This window comes from Protopterus annectens, chromosome 4.part0, assembly GCF_019279795.1.
Source record: "Protopterus annectens isolate FY-2018-M chromosome 4.part0, PAN1.0, whole genome shotgun sequence".
Lineage (NCBI taxonomy): Eukaryota > Metazoa > Chordata > Ceratodontiformes > Protopteridae > Protopterus > Protopterus annectens.
This window is the reverse complement of record NC_056733.1, coordinates 1,349,041,226-1,349,063,328: the sequence shown is the minus strand read 5'-3', so window position 1 is coordinate 1,349,063,328 and position 22,103 is coordinate 1,349,041,226. Positions and strand designations below refer to the sequence as shown.

Sequence of the window (22,103 nt, the reverse complement as noted above, 5' to 3'; positions counted from 1 at the left end):
TGAAATTATTGATACAAATATGAACAAGCAATATTTGACGCCTAGAGGCGCAATAGGAGGTAACTACAGATGCACCTGGAGGCGTCACTCGGATGTAATGAATTAAACTTTACATACACCAGAAAGTTTTTTTTGATTTATTTTTGCTGATTTTATCTCGACGATGTCGTCTTTGATCTACTGGGATTTCAACATTTTCTGGTAGACCCATATATATATGTATATATATATATATATATATATATATATATATATATATATATATATATATATATGTGTTTGTGTGTGTGTATATACACACACACAAACACACATATAAAATCTTTCTCTTTCTCTCTCTCTCTAATTGTAAGTTGAAAGTGTGTATATACATACACACACGCACACACACGCATACATATCTATATATATATATATATATATATATATATATATATATATATATATATATATATATACATATATACACACACACACATATATATATATATATATATATATATATATATATATATATATATATATATATTCGTGTGTGTATGTGTATGCATGTGTGCTTATACATACATACATACTTATATACATCGAAACAGGTAAATTCAGCCAACTTCAGCTCCTAGGTCATTTCTATTAAACTGCTGTGAATGTAAAGTAAGCATGGTGATTGAAATGAAGCATATTTATTAAAATGGCACTGTGGGTGTGCATTAAAGGTAACACTGCTGTTTAGTTTATGAAAGCTATTCTCTTTTTATTCTAATGATTCTGAATTAATTTACATTAGAATTGCACTGTCTGACTGCATACTGAAAACAACCACTGTAATAGCTTGAAGGACCACAATTATTTTAGCAACAAATGCTTTGCAACTGCATTACCTCCTATCTGTGGATAGTGCAGAACATCTGAAAAAGAAATGTATAGGATTATGACTTCTCTTTCCTTTGTAGGTTGTCATTAAGATAATATTGTTTATCAGTTGCCTACCACTGACAACAAAATAAATGACTGTACTTGTGTTGATGACACTGATTCGGGTTATCTTTCAGTTCCTTCATCTTCTGTTAAAGCTTTTGCATGTAATGAATGTTTTTTTAACAGCTAATGTGTCTTTTGCAATATTCTAAATGAATGTCACTTGTAACCAGTGTAATCCTGACATGGACTTTACTCATATGCATGCTTATGATATGAGTTCATGTTTCATGACAACGTGTTGACCTGTTTTCCATTGCTTTTCTTTTCTCTGCCTTCCAGCAGTTGGTGAGACCAATATCTACAGGAGAGCTCCTATCTATAAACGTCATGGTACCATTGCTTCAGCTAGTGCTGCTGTCTGCTATTCTGTTTCAGTCGTTACATCTTAATTTAATGTATTGGAAGAACACCATGCATTTGATATCATGCATAATGCTTGTCCTTTTAGTCATTCAAAGGGGGCCTGACAGCTCTGTTCCAAGTTACTACAGTTATGGGTGTTGTGTTAATGATTAATTTTTATGTCTTCATGCACATATTTACTTGTTCCAGAGACACTAACTTATCTGAATCTTGCTCAAGCACTTCATTTGGGATGTGTAGAGATGGCTTATGCTATGAAAATCGTGTACTTTTTCTATGGATGGGGCATGAGAAAGAACAAGGGTGGCATTCATAGGAAACACTTTGCAGCTTGATATATACCTGCACTGAGCTGACTGGCATATATTTAATCACGAACAGTAAATCAAAATGAGAGTTCTAAATAGAGACCTCATGAATAATTAAGCAATTGATTCAGTGTATTGCAAAAAGCTACAAGGTGGCTTGCCACAGGCCATCCGAAGTCCAAATTGCCATTGCCCCAAAGGCCTTTTTTTTTTTCTTCTTTTTTGCAAGTTTTGTTTTTGCATAGTCTGTGTGGGAGAATAATGTGTTATCATTCTGAACATTTGTTCACTTAGTGGTTGATCATTATAGGTTAGACATACAGGATATCATTTTTTTTTTTTGCAAAAATACTATACTGTGACTTTAGTATGTGCATTAACATGGAACAAAGCATTGCATGCATTTGCATCTGATTCATGCATGTTTGTCTAACAGTGTTTTAATTACAGAAGAAAAAAACAGCCATTCATTAGACGAGCAACAGTTTTGCCACTGTATATTATAGTTGTATCGAGGGAACCACCAGTAGAAGTTAAAAGCTTGTTGTGTGCGTATTAGCTTTACTTGGGTCAAAGATGTAACATCTTTTTTAAATATGAATTGAAAAAGGTTAAAGTTACATACAGGTGAATAGCTGGTCAGCAAGGAGATCAAATGGTGAAAAACAATGAAAGCATAGCTAAAAAGTTTGTCCAAGCCCCACAGCAGGTTCTGTAAAAACAGAAACACTAATTTGTTAGATGGTAAAGGCTTGCATCCGAAATATATTATGTTGGGGGAGCATGTGGTGAATTCCATCATGTCCAATAAATGTATTTATTTATTTATTTATTTGTTTTATTTATCTATTGACATTTGTTGACCGGGAAAGTCCACTGGGTCAGGAACCCATTTTCAGTGGAGGCCCGTGGAGAAAAGCTCCACAGTTAGAAAATATTATAGAATTATTAATATACAAGAAACAAGTACAAAATACCACAAAGACTGAAGATATGCAAATGGGTACTTAAATATGAACATTCAATCATAGAAACATAATACCATACTTTCAATCCACATGACAGTAATCATGACCCTTAGTAAAATTTATACATATCATAGGTAGGAGAAATAATGATTCAGAGGAATGCATAGTTCTGCTTGAAGAAAAGGTGTCAGAGAGGGTTGAATAAATTATGTTTGTGAAGTTAAGGGGGTTTACACTGTATTTCACAGGTACAGCTTGGATTGTTTAAAAAGTGTGTTTTTAATGCACCTTTGAAGGTCATTAGGGAATTAAGCTGAGTAATAGATGAGGGGGGATATTCCATAGTTTGGCAATGCTATGTGAATATAGGCATTGTCCTGCTCTCTTATTGCGTTTACCTACATTTAGAAGGGTTCTATCTGAGGAATAGAGGGTTCAAGTAGGGGTGTGTTTGTAAGATAGATTGGAGTGCAGGACAGCTATCGGGTTGGAAGATTAGCTTAGGAGCAAATGTTAATTGAGTATAGTAGAGATAGTGGTGAAATTTTAGCCAGGACAGGTTTGAGATACCGTTGCAGTGGTGTAAGCAGTTGCGCATGTTGGAGGCGAATTTTGCTATCTTGTAGTAGCACGATTGCAGCTTATGACTGAGGGTTGTATGGAGACTGCTGAAAATGGGGCTTCCATACATGAGGGATGGGATAAGCAAAGTGTTAGCTAGTTTTATCTTAGTTTGTTTATCTAGGTAGAGTTTATGTCAATATAGTTTGCTCAGTTTGAATTGGGTTTTCTTTACTGTATTGAGAATATATTGTTCAAAGGAGAGTTTGTCATCAATTTGTTATTCCTAAAGGTTTTGCATATTGCATCTGTTCAATTTCTGTTTTGTTATATGAAATACCTTGTATACTGTTTTTTACCAAATTAAATGAAGTTTTCCATAGTCCTTTTGATTCATTTCTCTTTGGTTTTGGTATTTACAGCACCTACACACCACATTGTAGTTTTTGTTATATGAAAAACCTTGAATTCTACAGGTGGAGGTTTTGATGAGAATAGTAACAGTTTGATGCTGAACACCCAAAAAACTAATTGGGCATCATTTAGCCAGGTTTCTATGGAGAATAAAGCATCTTGGATGATCTTCTGGAGGTTAGTGAAGTTGTTGGAGGAGGAGATGATAGTTGAATCATTTGCATTTTGAATCAATATGCTTTGTTGGGAGGCCTTATTTGGATCATTAATGAATATATTAAAGAGTAATGGTCCTAAAATGGACCCTTGGGGGACACTTGTGTTGTTTGCCAGATACTCTTATTGCTGGTTTTGCCATCTGATTGTTGTCTATCATTTAGGTAAGAGGAGAAGTGGGTTATCACACTTAGAGTGCATCCAAGTGTCTCCAAGTGTTGTAATAGCTTAGGGTGTGATACTGTGTCAAAAGCTTTTGATAGGTCAACCAGGAGTACAGAGGTTGATAGGCCAGCATGAAGACCTTTATTCACAGTATCAGTGAAGGAGAGTAAAGCTGTGGTCATGTTATGGCCAGGGCAAAACCATGTTGAGTGGGAGCTAGGAGGTTGTTGTTAAAGAGGTGATTTAGTAGTTGGGTTTGTATACATTTTTCAAGGATTTTTAATAGCGAGAAGAGAATGGAGATTGGCCAGTAGTTTGAGAGATTGTGAGCATTTCCCCCTTCATGTAGTGGGGTAATAATGGATTTTTTTTCCATAGTTGGGGTACGTAAGATTCAGCGATCGAATGATTTGATAAGAATACTTACAGGGTAAGCTATAGCTCTGGCTGCAAGTTGTAAGTATTCTGGTGATAAGTTATCAGCAATGATTGAGCAGGGCTTTAGTTTGAGCCTCTTTAAAGTGTAAGTAAATAAGACTTAAACAGCAGCAAAAATATCAGGATTTGGTTAATGTTTTTAAGGATTACCTCTACATCCATTTGAAGTGCTGTACACTCACCACAGGTGTGTACACATGTTAATCCTTCCACTACAGACCTATAAGAGTTTCTGGATGTATAGTAACCTTATACTGTTGTAGGTTTTGGTCTTGAGATAGATGTGCTTAAAACCTAGGGCAGCAGGAAGTGGAGAAGAGGTGTGTACGTCTCCCTTGGGACTGCTCTGACTGGCACTGAGTAATCATTTCCTGTTGCATATAGTACAAGTTGTTGCTAACAAGCTCATCTTTTCATATTCAAGACTATGAATGCCAAAGGTGCTGCTGTTTGTTGGACTGACATTTAGTAGCATTCCAGAAGACAATAGCTTATGTGTAACAAATACAAGCACAGACACTGTCCCAAAGTAGACTTTTTTTGAGAGTGGGAGTTAGTATTTCTATGTAAGCAATTCTCAGAAGCTTTCTACTTCTGCTTTGGTGAGTGCACTTGTTGATAAAATTGTTTTTTCATACCTGCTGAATACACTCCCATTTATGGCAAAAGACAAAACACAGGTGATGATCTTTGCATGTGCCTATACATTTATTTGGAGATCTGTATTCATATATAGACATGTGTGCATGCATGTACATGTATTTCTACATGCATGTATGTGCACCTGGTTGGGTGTGTGTGTGTGCTTGTACTTGTCCATTGGTGTGTGTGTGTGTGTGTGTATGTGTGTGTGTGTGTGTGTGTGTGTGTGTGTGTGTGTGTGTGTGTGTGTGTGTGTGTGTGTGTGTAAGTATGGTGCTTAATTTTCTTGGGCTTTCTAATAATTTCTTATAAAAGGACCACCGTGTCAGCAGATCTACCTAATTTACTAATGTATTAATTTTGCAGGAAAGTGGGATGAATAGGAAGGAAGTTCATAGAAACAGCATGTATTCTATAACCTGTATACATTTATGATAGGCAGCTTAACAAAAAGTGCAATACGAAAAACAGCAGGGAGGTATTAACAATTTGCTTGCAGTCAAGAAACAGAATAATACATGAGGAGGTCAGGATAAATAACAATTGCATTATCCCAGTAATGAAACAGCACTTCATTTCATCCATAAGATGTGCCCTACGCTTGAATTTACTAACCTTCATAATTTGAATCCCCATTACCATAAGGGGCTTCTGGCTTGGTATTTCCCTGTTCATGCTTTATGATTATCTACCCTGGCAGATTCCAAAGGTTCAGCTTGGTGCTTCCCATGAGCATTCCTCTAATTTACAAGTGATGCACCTTGTAAACCTGTTACAAGGGTAGTTGAGGATGTCCCCAAAACTCACCAGTGCTAATAGCATTCAGCATTCCATGTTTATGTGCATTACTTATGTTATATTTATTATGTAGTTATACAGTACTATAATTTAATTATAATGGAATTTGGTGCTTAATTGTTCATGCTTATGTAAGTTACTCGTGTTATATTTATTATGTACTTATACAATGCTATAATTTTATTATAATGGAATTTGGTGCTTTGGTGTTAAAAGTCTAAGTGAACTTGTTTGGTTTGGAATTTTATATGACAAGTGTATCTTCTCAAGGGTCAAAATGATGAATTGCAATCTGTCGATGCAGTTAAACAAAAAAGCTTTGGAAATGATCCCTGGCAGACTGATATAGTGCAGTGAAACAACACAGATCCCTTGAGTTATATTTAAAGTTTATTTCCTTTTCTAAGGAAGGGCAGTCTTTCAGAAACCACAGTTTGCATGTTAGAATATCAAACATCTTTTGCTCTCTGTGACTTTCACAACCATGTCTCTTTCCTCAACGAAGGTGCAGTGATCTGTCCTTCATGGAAGAAGTGACAGAAGCAATGACAAGTAGAAAATACTTAAAGAGTTGGTAGCAGAACCTTTTTTCCAAGTAGTGTCCTAATTTCACTTGTAAAAAGCAGCAACCCTACAGTAAGTTTATAGTATACCTTAATTTCACTGATTACCATTTTGACATGTAAGACACTTGTCAGTGAAGAGTTAAGCCAGGCTCCAAGATATTTGTAAGATGAAAAGGCTCAGTTGCTCAACTCACTGTTAACTGAAGTAATCAGTTTGAAGTGACAGTGGTTTCTTTACTGTCCCAAACAAAATGGCCATATTTAATATGGAGAGTCACAAAAATTCCGTTTTTGTTGAATCAATTCCCCTACTTTTGACAGGCTCCCTTTCAGTAAATTGTTAAGGACATCAGATGACTTGTCAGAATACCAGATGGCCTGGGAGGGTGGCCTAATGGTTAAGGTGTTTGCCTTATAAACACAAGGTGCAGGGTTTGAGTCTCACAAGGGATAATTGGCTAAGTTTAAAATGGCTTGCAAGGGCAGTTAGCCTAGTTCTAATCTATGAATCTATGTATAGTAGCATCTGAATATGCCTAAGACAGAAATATATGGTGTTAGTAAATGCTGTAAAAACTAACAGAAGCAATACAGACCCCAGGGATACTCCATCTGTAACTGTATTTGGTTGGATGTGTAAATTGCCAATGTGAACTTTTAAACTGTGAGTTGTTAACATAACTTAGGAACCATTTAAGAGGAGAAACAGCCAGACCATAGGTTCTTGACTGGTTAAGTCCAGGATGGGATGTGAACCATGTAGTATCAAAAGCTTTTGTCTGATTTGCAAAGACTATACTAGTAAAGTGACTACATTCAAGCTTTTGGTAATGATGCTGCTAGTAAGAGACATCAGTCAGTCCATTGTCGTATGTCCCCATGAAACCCATGTTGTTGTATGGACAGCACGTTTCTTTGCTCAAGCTACTGTTCTGTGAGACAAGTCACTTAACCAGCCAGTGTTCCTGGCCTGAGTCTGCAAATGGTCTTTCGAGATCACTGCTCTAGTAATCAAACTAAGTGCAACAATGAATAGGCACCAATGACTAGAATCCCTAATAAATCAAATACACGCTTTGCTTTGATAGCACATGGTGTGGAACTACTTGTATTTGTAGGTTTTCTCATTTTGGAATTATCAAACAGGACTTGTTAACAATTCCAGGTCAGTGCACTAACCTTGTTAATTACAAATAAAATAAATACCAGTTTCTCTGCTATTTTAGACTGTGGTACTAATAGTTCAATAGCTAAATGGAAATTACCTTGTTACTAAGGCCATTTTGGGTAGGGGAACCACTAAGGCAGATTTCCAAAACTCAAAGAAATGACCAGATGAAAGTGATATGTATAAGTGGACTGTTGGTGGAAATGTTTCACATCCTTAAGAATTTAGGAAAAAGACCACTATGTCCAAACTTGCCATGGTTGGAATTTGTCTTGAACTTTTGAATTATATCCCTTAAGGTCACCTGATAAACTCAGCTTTTAAAATTCCTTGAATGGATAATTTAAAATTAGAGGTACTATCCTTGTATGCTACGTTGTGTGTATCTTGGATGCATACTGAATGAAAGGACAAAAATGTCCTCTACTTGTTCTGAAACAGAGATTCTCTGATTGTCCTGACTGACAGATCACAGCACTGGTTATGCATCATCCAACAAGAATATTTATATCCTTTCAGAGCAGTTGACAATGACTGTTTTTTTTTCTCATACTGTCATTTCTCGAATTACAACAATTTTGCTGCAGTAATATAGATTTCTTCCTTTGGGCGTGGGTTTTTTGATTGATTTTGTTATCCAGAGGACAAGTTCACTGCACTGACTCCTATGTATAGCACTGTAAAAAAATTCTATAATTGAAACAGGATGTTGGGGAGGTATTCTACAGCAGTGCTACATCAGACTAAGATCTCCCTAGTCTAATGCACTATTGTGTCTAAAAGCAGTTTCATTTCATAGCCTGAGGATTCTTTGGAACACATATCTGTCTCTCCAGCACATTCTGTTTATGAAGCTGAGATCTCTGGATCTAATGTTTCTGGTGCTGTTCGTTTTGCACATGTGCAACAGATCCATCAGGGCTAGGTCTGAGGAAGCCCTGTAAGCCAGGCAAAGATCTCCTCCCACCAGACTGTAGGAGACTGAATACAGAGACAGATCCTTTAGGTGATCAGTGCAGGACAGGATATTCATGCCCTAAATTCTCCTGGTAAGAAACTTGTGTGGAGATTCCAACTGTTGCATGTGTTTGGTTAAATAAATGCCAAAGGGGGCATTGTATTCAATGATAAGTCTAATAAGTGCCGGGTAGAGTGGTACTATAACTTCTTTGGACCTGGATGCTGTACCCTTACCTATAAGATAGGCAACATTGAATGATTTTCTTATTATCTTAGCTATGTGTTGGTCAAAGGCCAGATTGCTGTCCACATATGTTCCCAGATCCCTCACTACTGGGTCAATCCATAGGACCATTTTATTGACAGAGTAATTAACTTGGGTTGAGAGTTTTCCAAAGAGCATTATAATGAATTTTTTGGCATTGAGTTTTAGGCCAGTACTTTGGCACCAGTCATGTGTACGCATTAAAACCACTTGCAAAATGTTGATGTCTTTGGGGGGGGTGTATGATATCTCCCAATTTACAGTCATCTGTGAACTTTGTGAAACAGACTCCTTGAACATTAGCCCTGACTTCTGAGAAGTAGATGCCAACAGGAGTAGGCCCAGCACTGAGCCCTGGGGTAATCCACTGGTGACCGGACACTTTTTGGAGATGGTCTCACCAATCCAGACTTCTTGGGTCCTATCTGTGAGTTAGCTGGCAATCCAGCAAGTTATATAAGGATTTACACCTTGCTCAGAGAGCTTATCAGCAATGCCTGAATGGAGTATTGTATCAAATGCCTTAGCCAGGCCACGATATGCAATATGTACTGTTTTACCTTTGTCCATTGTCCAGCCTTGGTGACCCTCATAAAGAAGTCTGCCAGATTAAGCAGGCTTGATTTTCCCTTAACAAAGCCAAACTGGATGGGTCCAGTATCTATAGGTTATCCAACCCCTTGTTTATCATTTCCATGCCTTGCTTATTAAACTTGTTAGACTGATATGTCCATAGTTCCCTGGGTCAGTTGGTAGTGCATTCTTGTGAAGGGGAATGACTGTTGCATTCCCCCATTCACTTGGAGTGGGAGTTCAACTTTTATAGGTATAAATCTGTCACATGAATTATTGACACCCATGCAGACAAGAGCTGAAAGTTCGACTGCTGAATCCTACAATAAGGCACTGTACGAGAACATCCACTCATGCATGAATTGTGCCATCCCAAATAGAACCAAGATGCTTTCCTCCAAAAAAAGGAAGCCAATCTGGTGGTCCCCTGCCATAAACAAACTATACAACAGAAGAAAGAAACTGTTGCAGAAAAAAGGAAAATCCCAGGATGCAAAAAACTCCTTTACCACCCTCAGTAAGAAGCTGAGATCCCTCATAAAATCCTCCAAAGCTAGTTATGAAAATAAAATTGCCAAAGATTCCAAAGACAACCACAAGGCATGCTGTAGTTATGTCAAGAATCTAAATGGAATTTCCTCTGAGCTACAACAGAATGGCATTAAATGTACTGATCCCTAATCCCAAGGATATTGTCAATATCCTGGCAGATCGATTTAGTGCCAACTTCACCCCGTTTCATCCCCTAAAGGGCCCATCTCAATACCAAAAGATTGCCAGATTCCAGTAATCACAGCCACACAGGTAGAAACTGCACTCTCCAAAGCTAAGAATACAGCATCCATGGGAACCAGATGACATCCCGGGCCGTGTACTACATGAACTACAAAATGAACTGGCACCTCACCTAAGTTTCATATTTAATCATAGCCTCACCTCAGGCTTTGTGCCCACTGAGTGGCACACACCTACAGTTATCCCACTCCACCTTGAATCCCGGGAACTACCATCCCATCAGTCTGACGAGCCTGATCTGCAAGGGCATGGAACGCATTATCATGGAACTTATAAATAAAGACATTGGCAACCTTCAAACATTGGAACCCACCCAGTTATGGTTTGTTAAGCGCTGATCTTGCCTCCTGAACCTGATTGACTTCTTCGAATCAGTCTCCAGAGCTGTGGATGACAGTAAGGTGGTCCACACAGCCTATCTGGACCTCACCAAGGCCTTCAACACCATCCCCCACTCTGGAATCATAGATAAACTTACTAAGCTGGGCATAAATCCCTACATCACTCGATGGGTTGCCAACTGGCTTACTGACAGAACCCACACTGTAAAAGTAGCCAACTCCAAATCCAGCTCCAGACAAGTGACAAGTGGAGTACTTCAGGGTTCAGTCCTGGGGCCACTCTTGTTTGGCATCTACTTCTCTGAAGTACAGGCCAACACTAAGGGACTCTGGCTAACAAAGTTCCAGATGACTGCAAACTGGGAGCCATTATTAAATCCCCAAATGATGTGGATATTCTACAAAACGGCCTTACAGACACAGATGTTTGGTGCCAGACCCATGGGCTCAAGCTTAATGCCAAGAAATGCATAGTTATCCCCTTTAGGAAAAAACATGTACCCATGAATTACCACATAGGTGGCAGTACACTAAATACTGAAAGTGTGATGAGAGACTTAGGGACACAGGTGGACAGTGGTCTCACCTTCGATAACCACATCACCACAACAATTAGGAAATCCTTCTATGTGGCACACCTCATCACTAAGGGCTTTTCATCCAGAAAAAATGAGGTTGTCCCACTGTACTCATCCCTGATTAGACCCATTATAGAGTACAACGCCCTGTTTGGTATGTACATCACAAGACATCTGCAACAGCTGTAAAGGCCGCAGAAATACCTCACTAAAAGAATCACAGGCCTAAAGCAGATGCCCTATGCTGACCATCTAAACAAACTCCAGCTATACTCTGTGGCATATCGTCTACTCAGAGGCGATCTCTGCTTAACATATAAGGCCATGTCAAACCCTGAGCTGTTGGACATGCTCCAATTAAAGAAATCCCAATCCCTCAGAGGCACACGCTCCAGGGATCTAAACTTTGTCATCACAATGAACAAAACATGCTGGAGGGATAGGTTCCTGACCCAGAGACTCTCCATACTCTGGAATAGACTGCCCATTGGCCCTCTTCAAAAGGAACCTTGACGATTGGATGGGAGATAGGAAATTCACCCCAGGGATCATGTCAGTTGCCCTGCTAGACATGGGTCCATGGAAGTAAATATTGTGGGAAGAAATATCCAGGGAATTGTTATGGCTAAGCTTGTGTAGGCCCTAGGTCCGATAGCCTAGTACCAACCTATGAACCTATGATGGGTCAGTCCCAATAAGTATGTTTACCTTTTAAAATGTTCATATGGGGAAAGATGTAAAATAATACAATGAGAGGTTAGTAAAGAGATCATTTGGTCCTTCCATGTTTGTTGTCTTCAAATGTGCATTAAAGTCTCTTTTCATTAAGGGGTCCTGTTCTAGTATACTGGAATTATGTCCAGAATTGTTGCTAAGATATAGAGAGGTGTTGCAAAACAGGTCATAGACAAGCCAAATAACCAGTCAAAGGTATGTACCAAGAAAACACATACTAGCCAGTTAGGATCGTGATCATACAGATTAGGCAAGGATAGCACTAACAGGCTTTTTATGTGCCTATGAAATAGCTTCCTCTGACCTTAATTCATGGCCTTTGACCCTGGAAAATAAGATAATGCACAGTAGACTCCAGTATAAGATTCTGTAGCTTAAGACAATATTCTATATCAGGGTGGGTTTTGGTTTACATTTAGCTTTCTAGGCATGCAGACCTGTTGCTAATGCTGCATGCAAAGATCTCTGTGATGCCTTTAGTTCTTATCTTGTGCATTTGCTGAGCACATGGTTGACCTCTATGCTATCAATGCAGAGCAGAGTACTGATGCTAAGCCAGGTCTCCTGTAGCAGCATTATGAGTTAGCAACCTTTTCTAACAAGTTTTAACTGATTAGTGCTAAAAGATGCAAATCCAGCCAGATTAAAATGTATTCATAATGTGGAATAATATGGTATGAGTCAGGGGAAAAGGTAAAGGAAAAAAATATCATAAACCAACAGATGAAAAGGACTTGCTGCTATTGGGAGGCAGGACTGAACCCATACCTCCTTCAGCACAATCAGTCCTTTAGTACTATCTACATGGAAAGAGACATACAACAATGAAATTAACTGTTTTGTAAGGGCCTTCATATGTGTCATAGCCCAAACTACAACACACTGCTAGGACCAGATAAAAAGTAGCAGGCTTGCATCCACACATACCAGGTAACTTCCTGATTATTGTTTAATACTGAGCTCCCTTTATTTATCATGCAGGAAGATATCTTTGGGAAAGTGGACAAATCTGGCCATGCAGTGTATTCACTACATTTTTAGGAAAGTGGTAGTAAGTGTAATAGTTGTATCTCAGTGGTTAAGATCCTTGCCTTACAGTTTCATGGCCTGGATTCAATTCTGACCTCTGGTCACTCTTTGTATGTATTGCACATCTTCTCCCTTTGTCTGTATGCATTTCCCCTGAGTAATCCATTTTCTTTCCACTTTCCCATAGGGTTACCACCTGTCCCTCTTTCGGCAGTTGTGTCCTGTGAAAAAAAAATTAAAAAATGGCAAATGTACTGAGATTTTAGGACAAAAAAATGTTCCCAAATTTTCTTCAGTAGTTGCATAAAACAGTTATTTTGTATCTGAAACACCTAAATGTTATAAGTAGTGGCATAAGCAACTGAAATGCTACAAGAGTAAGCTTTTATTTTGGCAAAAAGGTGAAGTTCTGTCCTTTGCACTGGGCGTGGGTATTTTTGTCCTGCAAAATTTCACTTTTCTATAAAAAATGTCCCACTCTGGCATTTGAAAGGGTGGCAACCCTACTTCCCCAAAACATGTTGGATGACTGACTAAGCTAATTTGTCCATATAAATGGAATGTATTCTTGCCCCTGTGTCCTTGGTGACCTCAGTTAACAAATAAATACATTTACAAATAAACAGCCATGTAAATACCCCCAGTACATTTTAGAAACTTCATTTGCAGTCCCAAATTGCGTCATCCAGTACAAACTGCTCAGTACAGTGCAGCACATCAGCACAGGATACTGCGACACTGCATGTCCAACACTAGCGAGTGTTGTTTTATAAATATAGCCAGTAGAACTGATCAGCCATTTCTGGGGAAGAAAAGGACAAAGCGAGAGCTCAGTATTAAATAATAATCAGGATTTCCTAAATCTGGTTTTGGTTGACACTCACAGTATCGGCCACAATCCAGTGAATGAACAACTCATCAAAACTCCAAAATGGGCTTTAACATGGGTCCTGAAGGGGAACAAGTCCATGCTGTGGTATTCTTTTCCACTCAATAAATATTGGATGTTTAAGTTATAAGCAGCATTCCATGCATTGATTAAAATCTATTCAGCAATAATGACTGCAAAAACAAATAGTACCAATATTCTCATTAAGTTAACATTGTGGTTGTATACATTTGCAGTTCAGGATTAACACATCCAGGGAGGCAGAGAGTTGGGACATTAAGTACTAGGAAAGGTAATCTGATAACAGCATAATCTCAGCAGGCGGCCTCTGTAGAGCAGTTCCCTGCAGGGTAGAACCATGGAGTGGGACAGTGAATGCTTACAGTTCAGTTAGTTTCACTTGCATTTTGAGTAAATGCTTTCAATGTTGTGTTCTTTGATTCATGAATTTGGTGGTATTGTGATTATCTTGCAGAATGGCTTTATTACGACTCATTCCTAACTAATCTTTTAGGCTTTTATTATGGTGTTAGTAACTCCTTGGACCTTGGTCGCCTTGTGGATGTAGTACACCTTGACTTTGCCAAAGATTTTGATTCTTTCCTCGTGTAGCCACTGTAAGGGTTAAATGTGAGCTTGAAATTAATCCTTATATAATTCTTTGAGAGAGATAAAAATGTGGTGAAGATAAAACATTTTTATTCAGAATACAACGGTATTTTTAGAGGAGTTCCTCGGGGTTCTGTGCACTGGTCTATTTTGTTTCGTATTTTCAAGACACATTTCCTGGACAAAGTTTTGGGTTAGTATGTTTGCAGATGATACGGAGTTTGGAGTATCATCTCCAACTTAACAAATCAAAGGGATGTCACTGCTAGGACCAGATAAAAAGTAGCAGGCTTGCATCCACACATGCCAGGTAACTTCCTGATTATTGAATTATATTTTAATTCAGTTGAGATGCAGTTTAATGCTACGAAATGCACTGTAATGCACTTTGTTAAGTATAATTGTATATCCCTGTATGCTTTAGATGGACAGATTTTCCCTGAGGTAAAAGCTGTAAAAGTTGTATGTATTGTTGTGGATGATAGTTTAAAATTTACTGAACACTCATCCACTGCAATTATGTGTTATATGTTAACTTTTTTTGTATTTTATTTTAGGACAGGGAGCTCAAGGAATAATTTACATATAAGCATTAGAATCTTTAACGTAAAAAAAATCATAATTGGTTTGGCTTAAAAGTATTTGAACCAGGATTAACATATGGTAAAATATAAACTTGCCCCTTTTTAGTGTTTTGAGTTGTTTTTTTTAAATAAATTAAAACACTGAACTCAACAGGCAATATGCATGGTGCAGTGCCCTGCAGGGTAACCTGTACTCCCTGTAGAGCAGTAAAGTTAATTTGAAAACCAAATTGCCATACTATTAGTACCACCTTCCAAAAAACAGGTTCATCTCATAATGCTAGATATTTTCTGCATGCAAAGAGATGAATTTGAGTAATCTGAAGAACAATTATTGACACACAATATAGTCAGCAAATACATGGAAAGATTCATTAAGTTAATTTCTTGCAGTTGCTTTTTAAAAAGGTACTACAGTGGGCAAGTCGTATATATTCCTATGTGTACTACCCTAAGTAAGGAAAAGAGCTACAAAAGAACAACAAATAGATGTTCTTCATGTTTCACTGTTGCAGTCATCACCTGTGGGGTTATTCCTGCTGTGGTAGCCCACAGCCGGCCCGAATACCAGAGTCAATGTATTTCTGCATCGGCTGCTGTCGCTTGCTGCCTGATGTCAGGTCATCAGTTCTATAAAGGAGAGCAGCCAATGCCATTACATCAGTCTTTCTTGCAGTAGAGCCCATAGCAGAAGCAGTTCACAAGTGTGTCAGTCAGTCGCTACCAGAGTTTGAATTTCAGCTGAAAACGTCTAAAGCTAAATACCCCATTGGGCATCCTTTTTTCTTGCACTAACTGATGTCCGAAAAAGTTAACAATTGTCTCACCTGTGGAAAGCAGATACCACACGAAGACTTCCACTCCTATTGCATCACTTGTTTAGGCCCAGACCACGATATCCCCTGTTGACGGTTCTGTGTCCTCTTTAACGCAAGAAGCATTCGTTGTAGAGCTCTTATTGTAGCCAAGTATTTTCATCTTCCATCTTCGCATTCTGAAATAGCATCCATCAGCCAACAATCCATAGACTTTCCCAAAAAGTGTAAGGATAAAGACAGAGACAGAACATACAAGGCTAAGCCTTCCAACCACTCTACCGCTAAGCAGGTCATGAGTTCTCTGGAATTCGCAGCCCCTGATGCCCGATTCGATCCCTTCGCAGGCCTCTACTGAGACCCTTTCGGAGTGCGATATGCTCCAGAAATCTTCTTCATCTTCCGAGCCTTTGGTTGTCTCTGCCTTGGTTGGGTCCGGAGCCACGATGCAGGCAGTGGCTTCTGAGGAGATTTTTCACACTACCAAATCTAGACAAAAACTGACATCTTCTCTCTGACTACCATTTCTCTCAGACCGATGGATACTCTTAGGCCTAGAGGCAAGGCCACTCCTAGGAAAACTACCTCTAGCCAACTTTTTACTCCTGCTCCACCACCTCAAGCTCAAACGCTAAAAATGGCGGTGGATCTTATCACTCATATCAGGGGTAGTCAGGCCACAACTTCTAAAAGGAAAAGAGACCCTTCTCCTGAAATACTGACAGAACAGGATTCTTAGAAGTCTGATTATTCAGATTTTGAAGAGGAACAACAACCTCTAACTGCTTATGAGCATTCAGATGCAGAGGAATCCATTCCTTCTACCTCCCCACCAGAAGATCTTTCCTTTGAGGAAACCCGTCACACCCTCAGGGAACATTTCCACTAGGAATCCCAGGACCTCCCTCAGTCTAAGAAAAGACTAAGAGAGTTTTTAGACCTGCTCCAGCACAGACCCTTGGCCATCCCTCCAATATTAGAGGTGGTTGATGATATCTTCCATGAAAACAGTATAACTCCTGACGCCCTCCTACCTGCCCCCAGAAAACCTGACAGGTATTACAAATTACCGGATTCTCATAAATGCCTGTATAGAAATCCTGCTGCAGACCAGGAGGTCATTACACAGGGACCAAAAGGAGCTAAGGCTAGTTCTGCAAAGAATCCTATTTCTTCTGACAAGGACTCCAGAGCTCTGGACAGTTGGGGTATACACCTCTGCAACCTTAGCTATCAGACCACTCAACTGTCAGTTCCATATGTTAAAATATCAACAACACATTTTGGAACTACTAAAACAAAAAATGTCAACATTTCCTGAATGTGCCAATTCGAAAGAGTTAGCAGATTTACTGCACTCTACTTGTCAAGTGGCTAAACACTCATTACACTGTGGATATGATGCCCTAGAAGCTTCAAGCAGGGCAGCAGTGTCAGGATCTGTCATTAGGAGACATGCATGGTTGAAGGAACAACCTCTCCCTGATCATGTCAAATCTAAATTACTTGATGCACCCTTGGATAAGGACTGCTTGTTTGGAGTAAAAGCAGAAACGGTGCTTAAAAAGATAAAAGACAAAGCAAAATCTATGCAAACAGTAAAAGATTTCCTTCAGGTACAACCTCCTAGGTTCAGCAGGAACTTTCCCTCAAAAGACTGGTCCTTTCCTGCACCTAGCAGACAGAAGCAAGATAAGCACCACAGGGACAGACCACCCAGACTCCTATCCCAAGCAGGGAACCAAACAGTGGACCACTTCCACTCCAAAGGCAGGGAGTTCTAAGCCATCCCTCTATGGCAAAAACTCTCAATGGCTCCCTCTTCCCCCTCTGCCCTCTTTTCACTCACCAGAAACTAGGAGGAAGGCTCTCCCTCTGCAAAGAAAATTGTCTTTCTGTAACAAAGGACCAATGGGTCCCAAAGATAATTTTTCAGGGACACAAATTCTCCTTCAACGAACTCCCAATGCCAAGAGGGTACCCAGATTTACCTCCAAATCAGTGGGCAGAGGCATTGCAACAAGTCCAAACTCTCATATCCCAAGGGGCAGTAGAGCCCCCTCTGTCCCCTCAGATCAATCAGGCAAAGGCTTTTATTCCAGAGTATTCCTTGTTCCCAGAAAAGAGGGAACTTGGCACCCCATCCTGGATCTATCCATTCTGAACACTTTCCTGCTGATCCCCAAATTCACAGTGCTAACTTTGCAGCAGCTTCTGCCTATGCTGGCAAAAAATGCATGGTTAGTTACCCTAGATCTAAAAATGCCTACCTCCACATCCCCATAAGGGAATCCTGGTGGAAATTCCTTCACTTCAGAGCAGCCTCACAACACTTTCAGTCTCTGCACTACCCTTTGGCTTATCTACTACTCCCAGGGTATTCACCAAATGCTTAGCCCTGGCCATAGCCTTTTGCAGACAGAAAAATATACAAATTTATGTTTATCTGGATGACTGCCTTATTCAGGTCAAAACTCTCCTAACCTCCTTTGGGTACACCATCAACAAGAAGAAATCAAGGCAAACACCCTCCAAGAAGATCATTTTCTTAGGAGCACTGCTGGACACAGCATCCCAAATGGTCTTCCTATCCCCAGTAAAGCAGAGCTTCCTGCCTCTCTATTTTACCCAGCTGGCTGCCAGAAGTCACCTCACTGTGAGGAAGTTCCTGCAAGCCTTGGGGTACATGGCATCTTGCATCCTTTTAATTCCTTTGGCCAGGCTTCACATGAGAAAACTTCAGTGGTACCTAAAGAACCTTTGGTGTCAGCACTCTCAACCTCTAGAGACCTCTCTAACTCTGATCCCCTGTATAAGGGCTGAGTTACTCTGGTGGGCAGGGGCCTGTGCCCAAAACAAGGGCCTTTCCTTCACCCTCCACCCTACTGGGCAGACCATTACCACCTACTCCTCAGACATAGCTTGGGGCACTCACCTAGAAGGCAGGTGCACCCAAGGTCTTCGGAATGCCCAGCACCTACCTTTACACATCAACCAGAAGGAACTGATGGCAGGACAAAAGGCTCTGACATCCTTCAAACCCCATCTCAAACCAGGGGTTCTCAAAACAGATAACATAACAATAAAGTGGTACATCAACAAACAGAGAGGGACCCAATTTTACCCTCTGTGCAGGCTAGCCATGAACCTCTGGCTGACAGCCTCTTTCATGGGACTACACTTGATAGCCCAATACCTACCAGAGATCAACAACACCCTGGCTACCGCTCAACTGCACAGATTTTTGCCTCATATTTTGGCATGTTCCTCCTAAAATCTGTACTTTTCTGGCAAATAGCTGGGGACTGAAGTCATTAATAATGACAAGCATTTGAGTTTAAGACTCCACATCCTTCAGAAAATTCATGCTAATACAAAACTTATTATTCTATCGACTTTCTAAGCTTGCAATATTTAAAATCTGTCCCTATTTGTCCCCCCATCATTTTAGGCTTTGACCAGAGTTTTTGCTCTAAAAGGTTGAGAGGTATACCTGGCAGACCACTTTAGCAGAAACTTACTAGACCCCCACAAATGGCAGCTCCAGAGAAAAATCTTTTTACAAATCACTCAGGCGTGGGAGACTCTGGAGGTGGATCTCTCTGCTTCACATCTCAACCATGAGCTGAAAAAATCTGTACCAGGGAGTATCACCACCTAGCGTGGAAGCTGCATGCCTTGACCTTCCCCTGGAACACCCTCTCTTTGTACACATTCCCTCCTCTGCCTCTTATTCCCAAGGTACTGATCAAAATAAGGGAGGAGAGACCAAAGACCATCCTCATTGCTCCAGACTGGCCCAGACAACATTGGCATCCCTTACTGCGCAGCCTGACTTTACAGCCTCCCAGGCAGCTTCCCCTGATCTCAGACCTCTTAACAATGGTGGGGGGGGGGGTGCTGCACCCAGACTTGCAGACTCTCAAACTGGCAGCATGGCTAACACTTTAAAGGCTAACAAGAGGCCCCTGTTAAGCAAACAGGTCCTAGACATTATCACAGAGGCCAGAAGGCCCAACACCAGAAAATCTTACACAGGAAAATAGAAAATATTCTGCTCCTGGAGCCAGTCTAGAGGGGGAAATACCTCACAACCTTCCATCCATCTTATCCCGGACTACCTAGAGGAGCTACTTAATAGTGGCCTCTCCTTCTCCTCTGTTAAAATCCACACCTCAGCAATTTCAGCACATTTTGATACAGAACAGCCCCTGTTCTCCCATCCTTTGATTAAGCAATTTCTCAGAGGGGCTTCCAATATCAGACCTCCTAGAAGTCCACCCACTCCAGCCTGGAACCTGAATTATGCTTTGGAAAAACTAACTTTGCCACCCTTCGAACCTGCTGCTTCAGCAGAACTAAGATACCTCTCCTGGAAGACTGCTTTTCTCCTAGCTATCACCTCAGCCAAAAGGGTTTCAGAACTTCAGGCACTGATGGCCACTGAGCCCTTCATCATCTTCCATGCAGACAGGGTCTCCCTGAAGACTAATCCCTCCTTTTTGCCCAAGGTGGCATCTAATGTAACTCTCAACCAGGCCATACATCTAACCCCCTTCTTTCCTAACCTCAAAACAAGGGGGAAGGAATTCTGTACTCACTAAACATGCATAGACAGCTCAGATACTATCTGGACCTTACTAAACCCTTCAGGAAAACAGACCAACTACTTGTCAGCTTTGCCCCAGGGGCAGAGGGGAAGCCCATTTCCAAACAAATAATTTCCAAATGGATGTCACACTGTATCTATTTTTGCTACACATTGCATGGGAACCCCCCCCCCAAGTCTATTTGAACCCATTCCACTAGCGCAGCCTCCACTTCCACAGCATTCCTCAGAGGAGTTCCTACCAGGGACATCCAAGAAGCTGCCACCTAGACTTCTGTCCATACCTTTACTAAGCATTACCACCCACCTCTGTTTTCTAAGGCTAGGGCAGGGTTTTCTTCTGCAGTTCTGCAGGGCTTGCTGACCCATTCCTAGGTCTCTTACTAATCTTACCACCCCATTACTCAGTTTTGGGAGTCCCCCCACAGGTGATGACTGCAACAGTGAAACATGAAGAACATAGTACAGTTGTGTACACTTACCATAAATGTAGATGTTCGAGTGTATTCACTGTTGTAGTCCTGGTTTTCCACCCTCCTTTGCCCTTATATCTTCTTTCTTTGGGGAGACATAAGTTTTTAATGGTGACTTTTAGCCACCAGGACCTCTTTACCATATTTACTTGGGCCTCTGACTGGTTAGGGAAAGAAAAACTGATGTAATGGTGTCGACTGCCCTCCTTTATAGCACTGATGACCTGACGTCAGGCAGCAAGCGACGGCAGCTGATGCAGAAAAGCATTGACTCTGGTATTTGGGCCAGCCGAGGGCTACCACAGCAGGGATAACCCCACAGGTGATGACTGCAACAGTGAATACACTCGAACATCTACATTTATAGTAAGTGTACACAACTGTATTTTCTATATCCTAGGCAGATCCACAACATTCTGCTTTGATTTTGATTTTACAAATGTACATTTTAAGTAATCTAATTACATCAAAAAATTCACAGAGAAAGCAAACATAAACAATAAGTAGGCCTTATATTCACAAAATTCGACAGTGTCGAAAATGTCCCCAAACAGCAATGATCGTAAAAGACATTAACGTCATCTGTCATAAATATATTAGAGCTCTAAATTCAAATAATACTCTCTGTACTGTCTAAATCCAAGATAATTTCCATTATTGTTCCTTCCAATTGTGCAATGTCTTAGTTAAGAAAACAAGCATGGTGGGTGAACCTTTCAAAACTGCACCAAGCAACAGGCACAGAAAAATACCTGTGAATCTGCAGAACACAGAGGCACGCAAAGATAAAAAATGAAGCTACTTATCCCGTTTGGGGCTAAAACAAGCCACAGAGAAATTCCAGAGTATTTAAAAAAATAAATGCAATGTCTCCTGTCTGTAGTTACTGTTTATAGTTTAAAGCAGCACAGAAAAATTAATAATATTATGCAGTGAAAATATATGCATGTGCATAGCCAGGCATGCACCTTGTGTACCACAGAGTAAACGTGTAAAAATAAATCATTTAATTTGTCCAATGAGATGTGCTAGCAGTTTAAAAACATGACAGCAAATTGGTCAAGGTTTATTTTGCTAAATGCATTTTTCCAGAATGCACGTTAGATAAGTAGATAAGTACATTCTTTCAACGCTGAAAGTAGAAAAGTATACTCCCCTGAAATATGCACTGCTAAGGATTGGGAGTTTGGGGGGAAGGGCTACATCCTGGAAGTTGCTGTATAATTCAAAAAAATTAGGTTGCAATGGATTTGTGTGTGTGTG

At 40.1% G+C, this 22,103-nt stretch overlaps 1 protein-coding gene across 8 annotated transcripts in view; it reads left to right on the top strand.

The window, feature by feature from the left end:
• ABLIM3 (actin binding LIM protein family member 3) overlaps positions 1-22,103 on the top strand; it is a 3,936,655-nt gene that overhangs the window by 3,483,696 nt on the left and 430,856 nt on the right. For 5 of the 8 annotated variants that reach the window (XM_044069211.1, XM_044069207.1, XM_044069204.1 and 2 more), the window contains one exon: positions 1,258-1,308. The exons of 2 other annotated variants lie outside the window; for them this stretch is intronic. In XM_044069211.1, the coding sequence (XP_043925146.1) occupies positions 1,258-1,308 (51 nt within the window). The remainder of the gene's footprint in view (positions 1-1,257; positions 1,309-22,103) is intronic. One more of the 8 variants, XM_044069205.1, reaches the window with a different exon arrangement.